At 35.4% G+C, this 17,147-nt stretch overlaps 1 protein-coding gene across 8 annotated transcripts in view; it reads left to right on the top strand.

Annotated features, from left to right (window-relative positions):
• SOCS6 (suppressor of cytokine signaling 6) overlaps positions 1-17,147 on the top strand; it is a 119,672-nt gene that overhangs the window by 21,537 nt on the left and 80,988 nt on the right. For 5 of the 8 annotated variants that reach the window (XM_088172577.1, XM_088172566.1, XM_088172584.1 and 2 more), the window contains one exon: positions 980-6,317. The exons of the other annotated variants lie outside the window; for them this stretch is intronic. In XM_088172577.1, the coding sequence (XP_088028703.1) occupies positions 1,107-2,711 (1,605 nt within the window). In that variant the 5' untranslated portion in view covers positions 980-1,106 and the 3' untranslated portion in view covers positions 2,712-6,317. Of the gene's footprint in view, positions 1-979; positions 6,318-17,147 lie in introns of those variants that run through there. 8 annotated transcript variants of the gene reach the window in all.

Below are 17,147 nucleotides of genomic sequence, written 5' to 3'. Positions count from 1 at the left end.
TGGAATAACAGTTACTACTAACTGTAGTACTTACTTCTGTGCGAGTAGCAACTTCCCTCTCTTCTCTTTCCCATGCGTTATCCTTCTCTTTGCAGAGCTGTTTACTTTGGAAGGTCTAGCTAAAATTAAAATGAAACACACCAAGCCCCTTCAAAGCCCCCCAAAACAGTAAAACCTCAATCAAGAAAAAAAACAATCTGAAAGATCCAATTTGGAGGTACCTGATTCTGCAAAATGCCAGGTGGGAGCAGTTGACTGGAACTTGAGCAGCTGTGTCCACTAGATCTTGGCAGAAATGCTGGAGGAAGAAAAGTTCTAATAATTTTAGGCAATAGGAGCCTGTGACTTGGTCTTCTGTGCCTAAAACAGATTGGAAGTCTTGACTTTCACAGAAATTCAGGAGGGCACTTGCTCTAAATGTATGTTACTTTTCTTTGTTAAGAAAACTATTTTTTTCACTACAGTTAGTTTTCCTATAAATATGTAACCTTCTAAATATTACTCAACTTTCTTGTGTAGAGAAAGTATAACCTTATAAGACCATGTTGTTAGGACCAATCACAATTTAACCTGCATGTAGGAATTCTCTTTAATAGAATATTTTCTGTAGTTTTATCTTCTGTAGTTACTTGTGTGGGGATTTTTAGGAGCCTTTGGAAAGAGAGGAGTGTTAATATGTTTGAAAATCATATATAAGTACATTAAATATATGTGCCTCTGTGTGTGATACAAGGTATGTGAATGTTTCAAAAAATACCATGTTGAAAGCAGAATGAAGTTGTGGAAATCTCCAAGGCCGATGTAGGAATTCAGTTTCTTGAGCTTGATTGTTTTGAAGTCAGCTCCCTATTTTTACTTTTATGTGACACCCATTGTTAAAGTACTGCAATTTCTGTTTTGCTTGGAGAGGGGGAAACCCTTATAGAAAATTTTTGAAATATTTCTTCTGTGAATTTAATTGTTTTTTATTTGTTTCCAGGAAATGGCTCTTGAAGTTAAATGAGGGTGGATAAAACACATAAATGAAGCAGAAGCTACTCTTCGTGTGTTAGGGCTTTATCACACCGAAAGCACTGCTGATCAGCCAGATTTGGTAACTTGTCATAATGAAGAAGATTAGTCTCAAAACAATTCGCAAGTCCTTTAACTTAAATAAAAGTAAAGATGAAAGTGACTTTGTAGTGGTTCAGCAGCCATCATTAAGTGAATTTGGAAAAGATGACTCCTTGTTTGGCAGCTGCTATGGTAAAGATTTGGCTAGCTGTGAAGTCAATAGTGAAGATGAAAAAGGAGGCAAAAATAGATCAAAAAGTGAAAGTTTAATGGGTACGTTAAAAAGGAGGCTTTCAGCAAAACAAAAGCAGAAAGGCAAAGGCAGCACACCATCTGTAAGCTCTGCAGATGATGACACATTTTCTTCCTCATCTGCTCCAATAACCTTCAAAGATGTGCGAGCTCAAAGACCTCTGAGATCCACTTCCCTCCGTAATCACCATTACAGCCCAACTCCGTGGCCCCTTCGACCTACAAATTCAGAAGAGACTTGCATCAAAATGGAAGTGAAAGTCAAGGCCTTGGTCCATTCCTCTAATCCAAGCCCAGCACTGAATGGTGTTCGAAAGGACTTCCATGACTTGCAGTCAGAAAATGTGTTCCAGGAGCAAACCAATGCATTAAAAAATACGGAATCTCAGAATGGGGACTTGCATCTTCATATTGATGAACATGTGCCTGTAGTTATTGGATTAATGCCTCAGGACTACATTCAGTATACTGTGCCTTTAGATGAGGGAATGTATCCTTTGGAAGGATCACGTAGTTACTGTCTGGATAGTTCCTCACCCATGGAAGTTTCGACTGTTTCTTCTCAAGTGGGGGGAAATGCTTTCCACGAAGATGAGAGCCAAGTGGATCAGGATGTAGTCGTTGCACCGGATATCTTTGTGGACCAGACAGTGAATGGTTTGTTGATTGGTACCACAGGAGTCATGTTGCAAAGCGCAAGAGTTAATCATAGCGATGTCCCTCCACTCTCACCTTTGCTACCTCCAATGCAGAATAATCAAATCCAAAGGAACTTCAATGGATTAAATGGCACAGATGCCCACGTGGCTGAAAGTATGCGCTGCCATTTGAATTTTGATCCTAACACCGCCCCAGGAGTTGGAAGAGTTTATGACTCTGTACAGAACAGCGGTCCTATGGTTGTGACAAGCCTCACAGAAGAACTGAAAAAACTTGCAAAACAAGGATGGTACTGGGGCCCCATTACACGCTGGGAGGCAGAAGGAAAATTAGCTAATGTGCCTGATGGCTCGTTTCTCGTTCGAGATAGTTCTGATGATCGTTATCTTTTAAGTTTGAGTTTTCGTTCCCATGGAAAAACTCTTCACACTAGAATTGAGCACTCAAATGGTAGGTTTAGTTTTTATGAACAGCCAGATGTGGAGGGACATACATCTATAGTTGACTTAATTGAACATTCAATCAGGGACTCTGAAAATGGAGCTTTCTGCTATTCGAGATCCCGGCTGCCTGGATCTGCAACTTACCCAGTGAGACTGACAAATCCAGTATCCCGGTTTATGCAGGTGCGCTCTTTACAGTACCTGTGTCGTTTTGTAATACGTCAGTACACCAGAATAGACCTGATTCAAAAACTGCCTTTGCCAAACAAAATGAAGGATTATTTACAGGAAAAGCACTACTGAAAGCTTACGGGAATCTTGCATCTTGCACTTTGGGAACAACAACAACAAAAAGAGATTGAATTACAGTTTACAGACTTTCATTATTATCAAAATCTTTTGCTGCCATAAAAATATTTCATTTTTGTCTGTAAAAGAAAAGTAACGCATTTGGATTTATATTTGTTTTGGGGGGTTTTGTGTATTTTGGGAGGCTTTTTTTTCTTGTTTTATTTTGTTGGAAAGAATGATCTCAAGTTTATTTTTAGAAGTGTGAAATAGCTATCTTTCATCAATGTGCAGATTAATCACAATGTGAATGATCAAGTTCTCCTTAATTTCCCCCAAGTCCTTTGCTGCTATCCACTGTGATTTTTATGCATTGAAAGCACATTTCATGTGTATTCAACGATCAGTAAAAGTCAAATGAAACTTGTTGAATGGATTTTTTTTTTTTCATTTAAAACAACCTCTGGAAAAAAATGAGCATGGATAAAGAACATATTGGTATTCTAAATTACTGATTTTACATCTAAGTTAAAAACTGTTTCCTAGTGTCGTAATTAGACATTTCTATAGAGATATGCCCCAATGTATAGACAGAGCTGTGTGATAAGAACATGATTATGCAGCATATCTTTGGGAAAAAAAAAGCCTTCCTCCTAAGCCTTGTACTGTCTGCACACTGTTGAGTTTGAGAAGGTTGATTCAGCCTTATTCTCATCTCAGTGTTTTGTCCTCTAAAAATGGCCTTTACAAAACAGTCTGTGAAAATTAATGTATAGTACCTAGAAGGAAATTGTGGTATTGGGGTCTTGTAAAATATTACCTTTTATAATCATGCCATCAGTTAATAAGAGACCACCTACCAGGTCCCCTCTTTCTTACTTTTCCTTTCTGCCTACTCTAGCAGAGTAAGGGAGGGAAGTTTCCTGGATTTGTAGGAAGACTCTAGGAATTGTTATCATGGAAACATAAATTTATAAGCCATTTTGGGGATGGGGTAAAACTTCTAATAGGATGACTTCTACCATATTTATGTTCAAGCTACTTGAAATTTTATCATTTCCATTTTTCTACATTTTTCTTTCACTTCAGAAAGTACAGTAATACACTAACGTCCTTTGGATAATTTTCCCCTTTTTTCTATATCTTTTGAGGAGGAAGGAACAGGACTGATAACATTTTATATGGAAGATATTAAAAATGCATCTCTAAAGTGCTGTTCTCCTAGCCTTTCAAATTATTGGGAAGAGATGTTTGGATATACAGTGACCACAGAAAATGTTTCAGTTTGCTGTTATGATATATGTTTTGACATATGAAATATTGAATCAATTAAGTAAGTGTTTATGATATCTGTCAAAGATTCTGGCATTTGAAAAGCTTACAGTTATTCTAACCTTCTGTAGGGAAAAAAAGACTTTCAGTGGGGAGTACAGGTTCTACACTGTAATATTTTCATCATGCAAGGTTAATCCATGGCATTTTCCTGTTTTATTTCCAGTTTGGTTTTCTTTTCTCCCATGTTTTTATCACTTGTATGAATTACTTGCTGAAGGGATCATAGCTGGCTTGGGAGGGAGGCCTGCCTCTGCCTTGCTGAGAGGCCTTGCTTTGCATGCCTCTGCCCCCCTGTTTTGTATTTTAGAATGTCATATTCCCCAACTCTGGTAGAAGTGGCTAATGAGTAAAGATCACCTTAGGAAAAAAGTCCATCTTTGATACATCTTTCTTGTTTGGGTCATTTTCTTCTCCTTATTTAATCTAGCATTTCTTTCCCCTAAAATGAGTCTTTAGAAGTGAATACAGTATTGCTGCAAGGTGGTGCAGTAGCACTACATCTTGGGTTGCCTGAATTGATAGACAAAATTTATATTTTTTTAATTTATTTTTTTGACCATAATGTTTAACTAAAAAATAAAAAAAGAAAATCAAAGGTAGATAAAGACTGCCTTTGCTTTTAAGGGAGGGAGAATAAGGATTTCCTCTTTAGTCTGATAAAGTTTTAAACTTAAAAAAAGAAAATAATCTAGAGCAGTCTATACATGTAATTTGTTGGCTCTGCCATGAAGATATATGTGTGAAAGGGAGAATTCTGTTTTCTTTTTTTTTCCTCTACTGACTTCTCCCCCTACCCAGTCATGTCCCGTTCCCCCTCCCCTGAATCAGGATCACTAACTTTATTCAAAAAGGCACAATAACCTATTGTATGGTACAGTGTTCTGATTCTGTCTGTGGAGAGGAAAAAGAAAATCATTTTTATGGATTTCAGATGCATACTTTTGGAATAAAACCTCTGGCATTTTCTTCACTTTAAAAATTCTTTCCCCATACTTGAGGCCCTATGCATTCTACAGAATCTTTGAAAGAGTATATAAAATATTTTCTTTTCCATTTAATACCACTATTGAATACATTAAACATATGTTTATACTGTGCCACATGCATTAATTTAGCAGTCATTGCGTTGAAACCTAAATATTTGAAGCTATAATATCATGGTCTTATTGTGGAATTGAAAAACGTGCAAGAACACAGATGCTAAAATTCTTGCCCATGCCTTTATAAATTTCAGTTGTTCACTCATAAATTATGCTTTTTAAAAAAACCCTGTGTTTCAGCTATCTGGTTTTTGAATTGCCTTCCTTGCTGTGTTCTTCATCTCTGAACTTAATCAGGTCAAGTTAACTTTGTCATTTCCCCACCCTGCCATAAAGCTACCACAAAAGGAACACTTAAAAGTGGTTGAGGTCTAGGATGTAAGAACCGTAGAGCACTTTGCTTCCGAGTAAAAAATGGTGGTGATATTTCTACTAAGCTCCAAGTACTTTAAATCAGTAGTAAGTAGACACAAATACTTATTTTTACAGGTTTCTTTAATCAGAGCCACACAGTATTTTTTCATACTGAGGTGTCTGGCCAGCCAGGAGAAGGAATCCAGAAAAAATACTTTGAAAACATTAAAGATACTTACAATTTCTTATTATAAAGATTAATATAAAAGAAACACAGTAGCATATAGTTATGAGTCAATTTAGAAGCACCCAGAATAACCAGAAAATTTGTATTGACTTCTGCTTCATGAAAATTAGAGGAACAAAGGGTTGTTGACAAATAAAAGAAAGATGATTGAAGATATTTTGGGGACCTTTGGAAGTAAATACACTAGGAATAAAAGCTAACAAACTATGATCCTCATAGAGTAGAAATGTGGCTATTTATGCAGCACAACAGTTTTAAGGGTTCCAAATGTATGCTTTTTATACAATTGAATTGTGGAAAAATGCTTTTGAAAATGAAACTTTAAAATACAAACCCTTTTTTCAGTGTCTGAAATGATTGACATTATTGACAACTTCGCTTTTCCAATTAGAAGATTAAAACAACACCTTGTGTTTGGAAATAATAAATTTGCACAATTTCCTCTGGTTTTTATTTTTTTTGTTTCTTTGTTTTTGTTATGTAAGCCAGTGTTATAAACAACTGAAAGTGATGTGTATTCTTTGATCTGTTTGAAGGATATAGCACTTATCCTGCTGTTGACATAGTGAATGCCATCTCTTTATCAAAATGTAATTCTGTCAGAAGGATCAGAAATGCAATTATTAATTAAACTCTTTGTTCTCAGATGAGCTGACTTTGCATTTTGTTAAAGCCAATTTCTTTCTGTGAATATTGACTGCTGGGCTAAGTAAAATCTGTGGGGTTTTTGTTTTGATGCATTTCATCTGTGTGAATACTGAAATTACAAATTTAAAACAGCATACCAGCAATATATGGGCTATGATAAGAAGTATTTCTCTGTTACTGAACTTTCAAACTCTGAGCTAAGCTATAGATGAATTAACGATTGCCAATTAAATCTCTTTAAATCTTTCTATGACTGCAAAGAATAAAAGTTACAGACATTCTTTATAAATAAAAAATGGCCTACATGGTAGTTCATAATGTGAAAAATACGGCATTGTTGTATCTGGAAAGTGATCTAAACTCTACACAGATAATGAAAAATTCTAAAAGAATTTTTTATGAATACCTGTTGGGTTAAAGAATTTTTATAGTGATGATGGAGTGCCATGAAGTTAATACTTACAATCCAGATTGCTGTAGTTTACACTTTTCTCTGTTTCAGACCTGGTGTGCACTATTTGTACTAAGCACGCCACAGAGTGAATTATCCAAAGTCCATTGATTTTAATGTGTTTTGGTTTGTAAACAAAATTATAGTAATTTCTTGCACATTTTTGAAAAATAATTGTATAAGGATTTATGTATCTGCTTCTGGATACAGTGTGTAAATAAAAATTTCATTCACAAAAAGGTTTGTGGAGTCTTCTATACATTAATGACATTCTAAAACAGAAGAAAATCCTGAGAGACACTGTAAAAGTTGGGTATCTGTCTTAAACATTTAAATTTTAATGGTTACTATTTAAACTATTTTGTATTTTTTAACCTTTGCTAGTTGACTTTCAAAATATTTCTGTACACCAATTGTTCTAATTCCTAGTGTTCAAAAAAACCCAAATTGCCAGGATATAACTAGAATATTATTTTTGAAAGATCTGCATAAACACTATATTAAGCTAACTTTTTTTGATAATTTTAGTTGGGTTTTATTCCATTAAAAATTTACAGAATTCGTAACAAAATCTCCATCCATATGTATCTCAAAGGTAATATATTGCCTCTTGCCTTTTAAAGAACCAAATAGTTCTTATGTAGCTCCAAAATAAAAATTTAGGTATTATATTGTTCATCATATATTCATTTTATGCTGTCCTAGATTCCCTTTAAAAAGAGAATGAAATTTTAAACCCTGGGAAGTCACAGAAATAAAAGAGAAAATGGAAGATAAACAGTGTCTGCGTTACAGAATATATGCATAATTGGTCACGTATTTTCATGTAGTTCAGACTTTGATTCACTACTCAAATTCAGATGAATACCAGCAGCTTCTTAGGTCAGGTTATAACCAGGCGTGGTGGTGTTTGTTTGGTTTGGGTTTTTTTATTATAAGCAAACAAACTAAAAGTCCAGCCTTAGTAGCAAGTAATTATTGCTCATATTGTCCACAGTGATACGTACTTTTCTGTTTGTTCTGTAACTTAAGTCCTTAAACAGTAACCAGGAAGAATTCCTAGCTTTTGCTGTTTAAGAGAAAATCACGTTCTCCTATTTCCTGCTGCTGAGGCTGGTATTGCTTTATGCTCACTACATTGTATGGTTGTTCCTCTGGGGTTTGTTCCCCTGGGGGATCTTGCAGGGGATTTGTTACTAGGTCTGCATGATGTTTTTCTTTTTGTTTGTTCTATTCACTCCAGAAATTCGGTGAAAAATAAACTTACCTCAGATATTTCCATGGTAAGTGAAAGGTGAGTAAGAAGTCATTTTTCAGCCACCTGTAAAATTCGTATGATCCATACAGAGCTGGATTTTTTTATATAATCAAGATGCCTACAGTACTATTTCTATCCCACATTCAATCTTCATAGTTGAGGTAGAAGAGAAAGAATGAGACACTGCCTGATGCAGAAATCTTGCTGTATGTCTAATAATGCAACCCTAGGGACAAAGCAGGGCTTGGTAGCATGGGGCCGAATTAAACCTTCTGCAATTAAGACCTCAAAACTTACAAAGCTGCAAGATCTAGTGGAAGTCCTTGATACTTAGGAAACAATATCTCAATATTCTGTTACTTTTCCCCAGCAAATGTAATCTGCTTGCAGTCAGTGTTTTTTGTTTCATTTGGTTTGGTTTTTTTGGTTTTCCTTTTCAAATGCAAAGGTTCAGCCAATTTTGGCATCTTTTGCAGCATTAGTATGCACTTTGATTTTTTTCTGATAAGGTAATAACTCTTGGTCCCTGTCTATGCCATGTGAAGTAGGAAATAGGATATTGTAGGGAGTGGAGACCAATGGCTATTTGTTAAGCTTTGAGGAATGACTTAGAAATAGGAGGTGTTCTGCCTCAGGGCAGATTCTTAGTTCAACTTCATAAAGTGGCTTAGAGTTGGAAGGGACTTAAATGATTGTCAGCCCTGCCATGGGAGACACACCTTCCACTAGACCAGGTTGCTCAGAGCTCCATTCAACCTGACCTTGATCACTTTCAGGGATGTGTTATCCACAATTTCTCTGGGCAACCTGTTCCAGTGCCTTGCCACCCTCAAAGGAAAACAATTCTTCCTAACAACTAATCTAAACGTACTTTCAGTTTAAAGCCATTCCTCTTCATCCTGTCACTACACACCCTGGTAAAAAGTCTCCTGCCTTTCTCTTGGGCTCCCTTCAAGTACTGGAAGGCCAAAATTAGGTCAGTCTTCTCCAGGCTGACCAATCCCAATTCTCTTACTCTTTTCTCACAGGAGAGATGCTCCAGTCTGTAAAATTGGTAGGGCATCTATTACCATGTGATCATCATTGTATCTATTTCTTAATTCACATGACTTCTCGGTTATACACATTTCAACTAAGGAAGAAAGGAAAATACAGCTTCAGTTTTTTAAACTATTACTGGGTGCTTCTGTGTTTGACCACATCACATGAAACAAGGGGCTATCTGGGCTGAAGAGATTTTTGGCAGTGCTGCTTCACAATTCCCTTTTTCTTCTGCCCCAGCTCTCTGCTTCCATCAGGAGACAGCAGCTGTCTTGTTCAGTTTCTGGTTGGAGTTTTTGTTTGTCAAAAAGTTTTCTGTGCCCACTAATACAAACTCGTGTTTCCCTTGAAAAGCATACTTTACTTTTTTCCAGAGCACCTTTCTTCCTTGGCCTGTTTGCCCTGTATCACTTCGAGAAGAAAATAAGTTGTGAATGTTCTAGCCTTCCTCATACTAGATCTTTTCTGAAGCAAAAGTTTCAAAAGTCCTATTTTGAGCTAAAGGAAAAGTTATCTGAACTGTTTCAATCGAGCAGTGTTTTCTGTCAGTCTGATGATGGTGAAAATCTCTAAAAGTCTCAGTTTGAAGACTTCATTGTGCAGCAAATTCAAATATACTCTGTAGTTCTTATGAGCATGAAGTTCAGAAATGCAATGTTTTGAAAAGTTCCTGTCTTTCTAGGCTGCAGTGAAAGTAGGAAATAACAAAGCACTGGTCCATGGCAGACTTGTTCTTTTTTGTCACTCATCTGTGGCAATCAGTTTAAAATTTTCTAACTTCCCGTTATATTTTTTTCTCTTATCTTTTCAGTTTCAGTGGATAAATCCAAATTAAAAAAATACAGAATGATGGAAATTGTCACTATTGCTGCATTTTCAGGGAGATTTTTTTTCTCTGATTATGGGCTGTTACATAAACTTCAATATTGACATTGTTAACATCTTCAAAACCAGTTAACTGTTAGGATGTGTTCATCAAAGAATTGTGCACTCATGTTGGTTAATATAATACTGAAAGTGAAGATAACCTCACTGTCATCTTTTGGCACTTAATTTACTGTATACCCAAGTTTCTTATGTAGATAATTTATTGCTTAGAAGGAAAGCCATAGCCTCTCATAATTAGATCATCACCTTTTCTCCAAAAGTGATATTTGGGAAAAAAAAATTTCTTCATGTAAAAAAAAAACTTGGCACTCTCAAATCTTCAAATTAACATTGACCTCAATAAATTTTCAAGTTTAATTAATTTTAATGGAATCCTAGAACAGTTTTCTGTGGATAGCCAAGAAGCTGAATGTTAGCCTGAAAGAGTTGTTTCAGTAACAGTAATTGCTGTTGTAATCATTAAAGACTAATTGTAATAATTAAGACTAATCTCAACATCTGGTAATGTATGAATTTACTATATTATTCTAATATAGTAAAAGGACTTCCAACTGTAATATGTACAAGAAAAAACTGAATATTACTTTCACTTATGTTACCCTACTGTACTGCTGAGATGATCTGGTAACTTCCTATGATCAGCTAACCTCATTGTTCAATGACAAAGACATATCTGTCTCTAGAGAATGAAGCAATCCCTGCTTCAAGCCACCCCAAAATCCCAATTTATTTTATACATGACCGCTGTGCACAACTGTGAATGAAAAAGGATTGTGAAAGAACTACAACAAAATAATAAACCCTTGAGATTTGTTCATATACAGCTATTCTATCTCAATGGCATGCATTACATGCAAACAGGTCAGTGCTCAAGAGAAGCCTTAGGGTGTAGTTGTTAAATATAAAAATCATGGTGGCATTTAAAAAAAGAGATATTCTGAAAATAAAAACAATTTTAATGACCCTGAGAAGCATGCAACACACATAAAAAATTGTTTCAAGTAACTTTCAGTGAATTAGTTGTCCTTCCAAGTATCAGTTTCAATTTTATTCAACAGAGACTGATTTTTAGATGACATGCCTCCCAGGTAATACCAAAATTACTTGGTTACTTTATATAAATTTACTTATATCGGAATTAAACTTGTGATGGTATCTAAGAGCGTTTTTTGTGGAGGTAGAGGTAAGCTTTTTTCTGATGTTGTCAGCTCTGCAGTTTCAGGAAGGTTAAAGATACATTTTGTACAAGTTGAGATAGGGAACTGCTTAGTTTCATAGAGATTAGCTTTTCTTAAAATTTAGGTAACGTGTTCAGTCATTGGAATGTTAATGTCCTTGTAAAACTGTCAATATTTTATAGTGTAGAATATGTGATATACAATGCAATACAAGGGAACAAAACAGTTATAAAGCTAATAGCTTTGAGCTCCTAGAATAAAAATTTGAAGAAAAATTTTTATAGTTTAATTTTAAAACAGAGACTGTAGTGTTATGTATTTTTGGTTTTTGTCATAAAATACAGGTTTTAAGGAAATCTACGTGAAGGTTAGCAATGTTTTTAAAATTGATTTTTTTTTAAAAGGAAGAATTATGCCATACAATGCTAACACTTCTTCACATTCATATGTATCTACCTACTTACCTTAGGGCATCCCAGTGTGTAGAGACAGCAGTTCTTTTCAGCACTGTGACTCAGTTCTCCTCCCCACAATTTACCCAGCCTCATCATTTACAGCTCGATCAGGAGAGATCCTGTAGCTTCAATCACTTGTTTTGGTGCCATTTCCCCCTTGTGACATCTCTGACGTGCTTGCTGTGTGGGATATTCCTGTTAAAACTGGCAATGTGACTTAAAGATGACCTCTATCCCTTCTTATGGCAGAGAGGAGGAAGCACAACACAAACATCATTCGTGTGACTGGCATTGTCCCTGCTGTCAGTCGCTCCAGGGTTTGTGCAGCCCTGGGAAGGTGCTCCAGGCAAGGCTGCTGGCTTAAATCCTTGCCTGGTTTCAGCAACGTGGTAATGGTTGTTGCATGACAATCTGAAGAAAATTAGCCTAAAGTTAGAACAGATGAACTATTAGCTTCCAGAAGTCTCTGTAGAAAACTTCCACAATTAATGCCTAGGGCTTTTAGCAGTCTAAAACAAGCATTTTCAAGGGTTATCATAACAATAATAAGAATAATATATAAGTGAGCTTCCATTTAGCATCAATGCTTCTAATCACAATTTACCTGGCCTGAGTTGTGACCTGAAGCTACTCAGGTGACCACAACCAGCCCACTGTGGATGTAACATGCAGGTTGCTGGCCAAGGACAAAGGAATTATTTCAGGTTGCTGACGAACTGTGTGAACTGGGATCAATTTCCTTTCCCAAGACAAGATCGAAGCAGGAAAAAGGATAAGTAGGAGGAAGAGGTTCAAAGGAAAGGAGTATGTGCTTCATACAACTGGTCTTGATGTGTGAAGCTCCTTTTCATGGGCCCTTTTAGGTGCTAAGAATGTGTGTGGGCAAGAACACGGTAAGTTCATATGTTAGAAATACTTTATTGTTTTGCTAAATGCAATGATGGCACAGGATGGTATCTGAGGGGCAGATGGTTTATGCAAGGCAATAAACACTAACAATTAACGCTAAATCCCTGTAATGTAGTGTTAATCTTTATCCAAGATGTCTCCAACCCCTCTAGTAGTATTTCTTCTCCTTTTTACTTGCTTTTATTTACTTTTACTTTCTGTGCTGGTTAATTTTTCAGAATTGGCTTCTAACTGGACAAACACAATGCTGAACTGTGAGGGTCTGTAGCCTAGCACACCCGAGCTTATGTTTTTACATTGGGTGAAAAATTTTAAATCTTGAAATATTATCTAAGATTTCTTGTTTCTATGTTTTGGGGTTAGCAGGAACCTTAAGGATGAATACCTTCTTATTCATTGTGGGAAGTGTTACCTTTTTTTTTAATGATTATTATTTTAAGGAAACATTAAACAGAACAGTAAATAATTTGTCCTTTGCAAGGCAAAGGATTGTCCCCAACTGGAGCATCTAACAGAATTTTCATGAAGCTCTTCTGTACTTTTTTTAGTGCAAAGCCAGTGTTAAAATTAATTCAAGATCTGCTTCAGATTCATTCTACCACTGAAAGCTTTGAAAAATATCGTATCTGGGAGAGACGTATTATTTGAACCAACATAGAATCTGTGTAGTATAAATATTTCAGCACACAAGAAGAACAAGAGCAAATCTGAAATTACATTCTTTCTCTTATGTTTGCCAAAGCATAAGCATATTTAACTGCACAGAAAACAGTAGAAATCTCTGTGAATCAGTTAGTATCAGAAGAAAATCTGACCTGCTTATCCTTAAAATTGTTTTGAAACATAATGACATATTTATTTCATGTTGCATTTTAATTCTTATATTGGAGGTTGGTTAGTTTTAAGTTGCTGAGGTGATGAAATAGCTAGGGGGAAATGAAAAAAAGAGGGGGAAGGGAATGAGGAAAACATCTTTCATCCTTCTGTTTTTATATGCAAGTGAAAAAGAAGAAATACTACTAGAGGGGTTGGAGACATCTTAAGTAAAGATTAGCACTACATTATGGAGAATTAGTATTATTTTTTTCAGTGAGTATGTGGCTGAGTTTGGTCATGCTACCCCTGTACATAGTGTCTGAGCTTCATAATTTGGCACCTGTATAGATTTCTTCTCAAAGGCATTTTGCAGCTTTCTTTCAGAGAGTTTCAGAGATTATGTTTTCAAAGACCTATCAGAAAACAGCTTTGTGGTTTTGATTCTTTTCTCTTAAAGATTATAATGCTGAAGAAGAAAAATAGTGAAGCCTAATTTTTTTGTCCTGAATAGTCTTGGAAAAGATCAAATGCTCAGCTAATGAATGGATTAGTGCTTTTTCTCATTGCTTTATGAGTCTCAGATATTTCCCAGTGGAAATATATAAATAGATTTTGATAACGAACAAAGGGAAGACATATTTTATTCCAAAAATACTAATGCTGAAGGGCATGTCAAATACTGCAGAGTTTTTTGGTTTTTTTTTTTCTTGAGGAGAGAAACTGAAAATCACCAAGGATTTTAACCAAAGATTTTTTTTTTTTTAAGTGGTGGGAAATGATTAAAAGTAGTGAGCACATTAGTGATTTCCAAATTCTAAAAGGGTATTAGAAAAATCTGAAGCACTGGGAGGTGTATGAAAATCTGGAGCCTCATGCATATAGAACCATAAATGCCTGTGCATCACCTGTTCCATTTCAAGGTCAAGGAAAATTAAAATGTTCCATATTAAGAACTGAGCTAGTGAATAGTACTGCAAGAAGAAAAATCATGTCTCTTTTCTATAGTAAAAGATGTAATTTTTTTTTACTTTTTTTTTTCCTAATCTCAAGTTCTAATTTGAGAGGGTGGATATTGTGAAAATGTGGCAATCAACTGAAATTCTTGCCTTTCTCTAGGAATCTGTTGGGACCAGATGCTTATGCTTTTGCTAGAAGGTGATAGTGTTTCATTTTAAACACAAATTATATTGCAGAGCTGTGGAATTACAAAAGAAATTATGGATGAGCACAATTTTTTTCACCTCAAAAGACCTTTTACAAGTTTCAAATCGCAGACTTACAAACACATATTAAATAATCATGAAGCAGTTGGCATGCATCTTGGGAAGATGTCAAGAAGCAAAAAACCCTTCATGTAATATAGAGAGGTGATGTATTATTAAAATCTCATCTATCCTTAGTAGTAAGATAGTATTGTATTATATCCTCATTTATTCTTAATAGTAATGCATGCTTTATTGTGGAACTATATCTGGACAACTTTTGAGCCAAACTGAAGCTTGTCCATGCCACACACAGATCCTACTTGAATTTCTTTTTCAAATCTACTACTTCTTTTTTTAGGCACACAGTATATTAGCACAGAAATATTTTATTACCTCATATAATCCTTTGTCTTGTTATTATACATCTCACAATTCTCTTAAATGCAGTTATTTACTGACATAGAGCAGGAAAGTTTAAAAATCAGGACAGAAAAAGAGGTTAATTTTCTTCACATTAGTGAGCTTTCTCTGTTTTTCTCTCAGCTTCCAAGAAAGGTTACACCAAATAGTGGGTCTCTGTTGTCTAGCAGAGAGTTTAATGTAGGTACCAACAGCTGCCTATGTCTTTCATTTTTAAAAAATTGGATACAGCATTGTTCATTTCTACAACTTGTCCTTGTGAGGTGGTACAAGAAGAGGAAAAAATGTTATGAACTTTGCTGCTTCTGAGGAAAGAGATGATTCTATGGCACAATCAAGGATCTACCAGGAGAAAGGGGAGAAGAGAACCTCTTCTTGATAGGATCATAATTTGCCTAAGGTTGTCTGTAGAAAAAAAACCCCAACCAACTTCAACAACCCTCAAAGTGATGAGGTTTCACATTTTTCTTCCTATTTTGTATGCAGTTATATGTCTGTTTTTAAAACTCCGTGCTAATTTTGGCTGAGCTGACACATATGTGACCCTGCACCAGTTGTTCAATTTCCCTGAGCCTCAGTAAGCTTGGCAGAATGACGAGACAAGAACATAAGACTACTGGATAAAACAGATGGAAAAGGAAAATAAATTTTACCCAAAGCACTATGTTTTGAGACGAGTTATTTGAGGGGAAGATGTGAAGCAAGCAATGGGCTGGATGAGACTCCAAAGAGATCACCTAAATTATCCAGGTAAGTCAATCAGCCCAAAGGAATAATCCCACTGAGTTTTTGATCTGAAGTGCAATCTGCCCATCCATTTTTGTGCATGTATGGTTGTGAACATTCGTGTCTGTGAGTGAGAGGACGCTGGAGCAGTTCAGACAGGTCAAAGGAGCATTTAAGACCTGCTGATTACAGTTTTTAATTACTCTCATGCCATCATAAGCAACATGACAACATCCAGACAAAAGTTTACTTTGCATGGAAATTTCTGTAATCGCCTATGTGCATGAATAGCTTGAAAGCATAAAAATTAGCTTAAAAGTAAAATAAACTACATTTCCTCATTGCATGTACCTTGTTGGAGTTTCTTTGGTTTGGTTGGGTTTTTTTTTTTTTTTTTTTTTGGTTGATTTGTGGTTTTTTTAGGTGGTTTGGTTTTCTCCTAAGCTGCAAAGGATCTCTCTTGTGTTAAGTATACTCATGGCAAGAAACTGCATCTGGAAAAGGAAGAAGGAAGCTGGGTAGCGTCCTACTAAAGTTAAAGTTTTGGCTAAATATACGGTTTTCCTTGTAAACTAAATTACTGAATAAGTATCTTCTTATTATGATTTAAGGAAAAAAATGTATTAATAACTTAATGACTGGTGACTGAGGCATACTTTTATTTTTTTGCATTCTAAAAACACAATTAAGACAAATTTGAACCAAAAATATAGACAAGTAGTTCCACTTGATCTTTCTGGCTAGAAAATCAGGATAATTTTTGAATTATTTAAATTATTTGAATTATTATATAGTTATAATTGATGAATTATAACAATTAATATAATGACAAATGTTCTCATGACAAACTACAAATTGCTTTGAAGCCAGTGTAAGCTGACAAACATTGATGGGGCACTGCAGAGTTCAGAGGCTGTTGTTAGTCAGGATTTTGGGGGCAATTACATTTCTATGGGTGTCAAGAGGAACTCATCTCTGTTCTGTCAAGGGAGAAATTTGTTCAGCCACAGGCATCAAACTATAATGGATATACTTCTAGGAAATTATTCAAGCCAAATGTTTGTGCCAACTTAACAGAAGTGCTAATTTGTCAGACAGTATGAGAAACTACTTGTGTCTGTGTACTGAGGGTTTTTTTAAAATAATATTCCAATGCCAATAGATGTTGACTTGTTCTAGGGAACCTCAATTTGCTAAGAACTTTAAATATCAAATTACCCTTTTCTTCATATTGCTAGGCTAACTTGTCTCTTAGGTTCTGTCAACTGTGATTTCTCTAAGTAAATTGACAATTATTTTAGTGATGTTGTGGAGATGAAAAGAAAAGCAACAAACAACATGCTCCTTTGTATATTTTAAAGTATGAAATTTGTCTATCATGTCTATAATTTTAGCTTTTCCAGATTGCTGAACAGAAGAAATTAGAAGTGGTCAAACCTCATAAAAGTATGAGACAGCTTTGTCTCTAATTAGAGGTTTC

This window comes from Sturnus vulgaris, chromosome 1, assembly GCF_052056855.1.
Source record: "Sturnus vulgaris isolate bStuVul1 chromosome 1, bStuVul1.hap1, whole genome shotgun sequence".
NCBI lineage: Eukaryota > Metazoa > Chordata > Aves > Passeriformes > Sturnidae > Sturnus > Sturnus vulgaris.
Note: the sequence above shows the minus strand (reverse complement) of the source record. Positions and strands in the feature narration are given on the sequence as shown.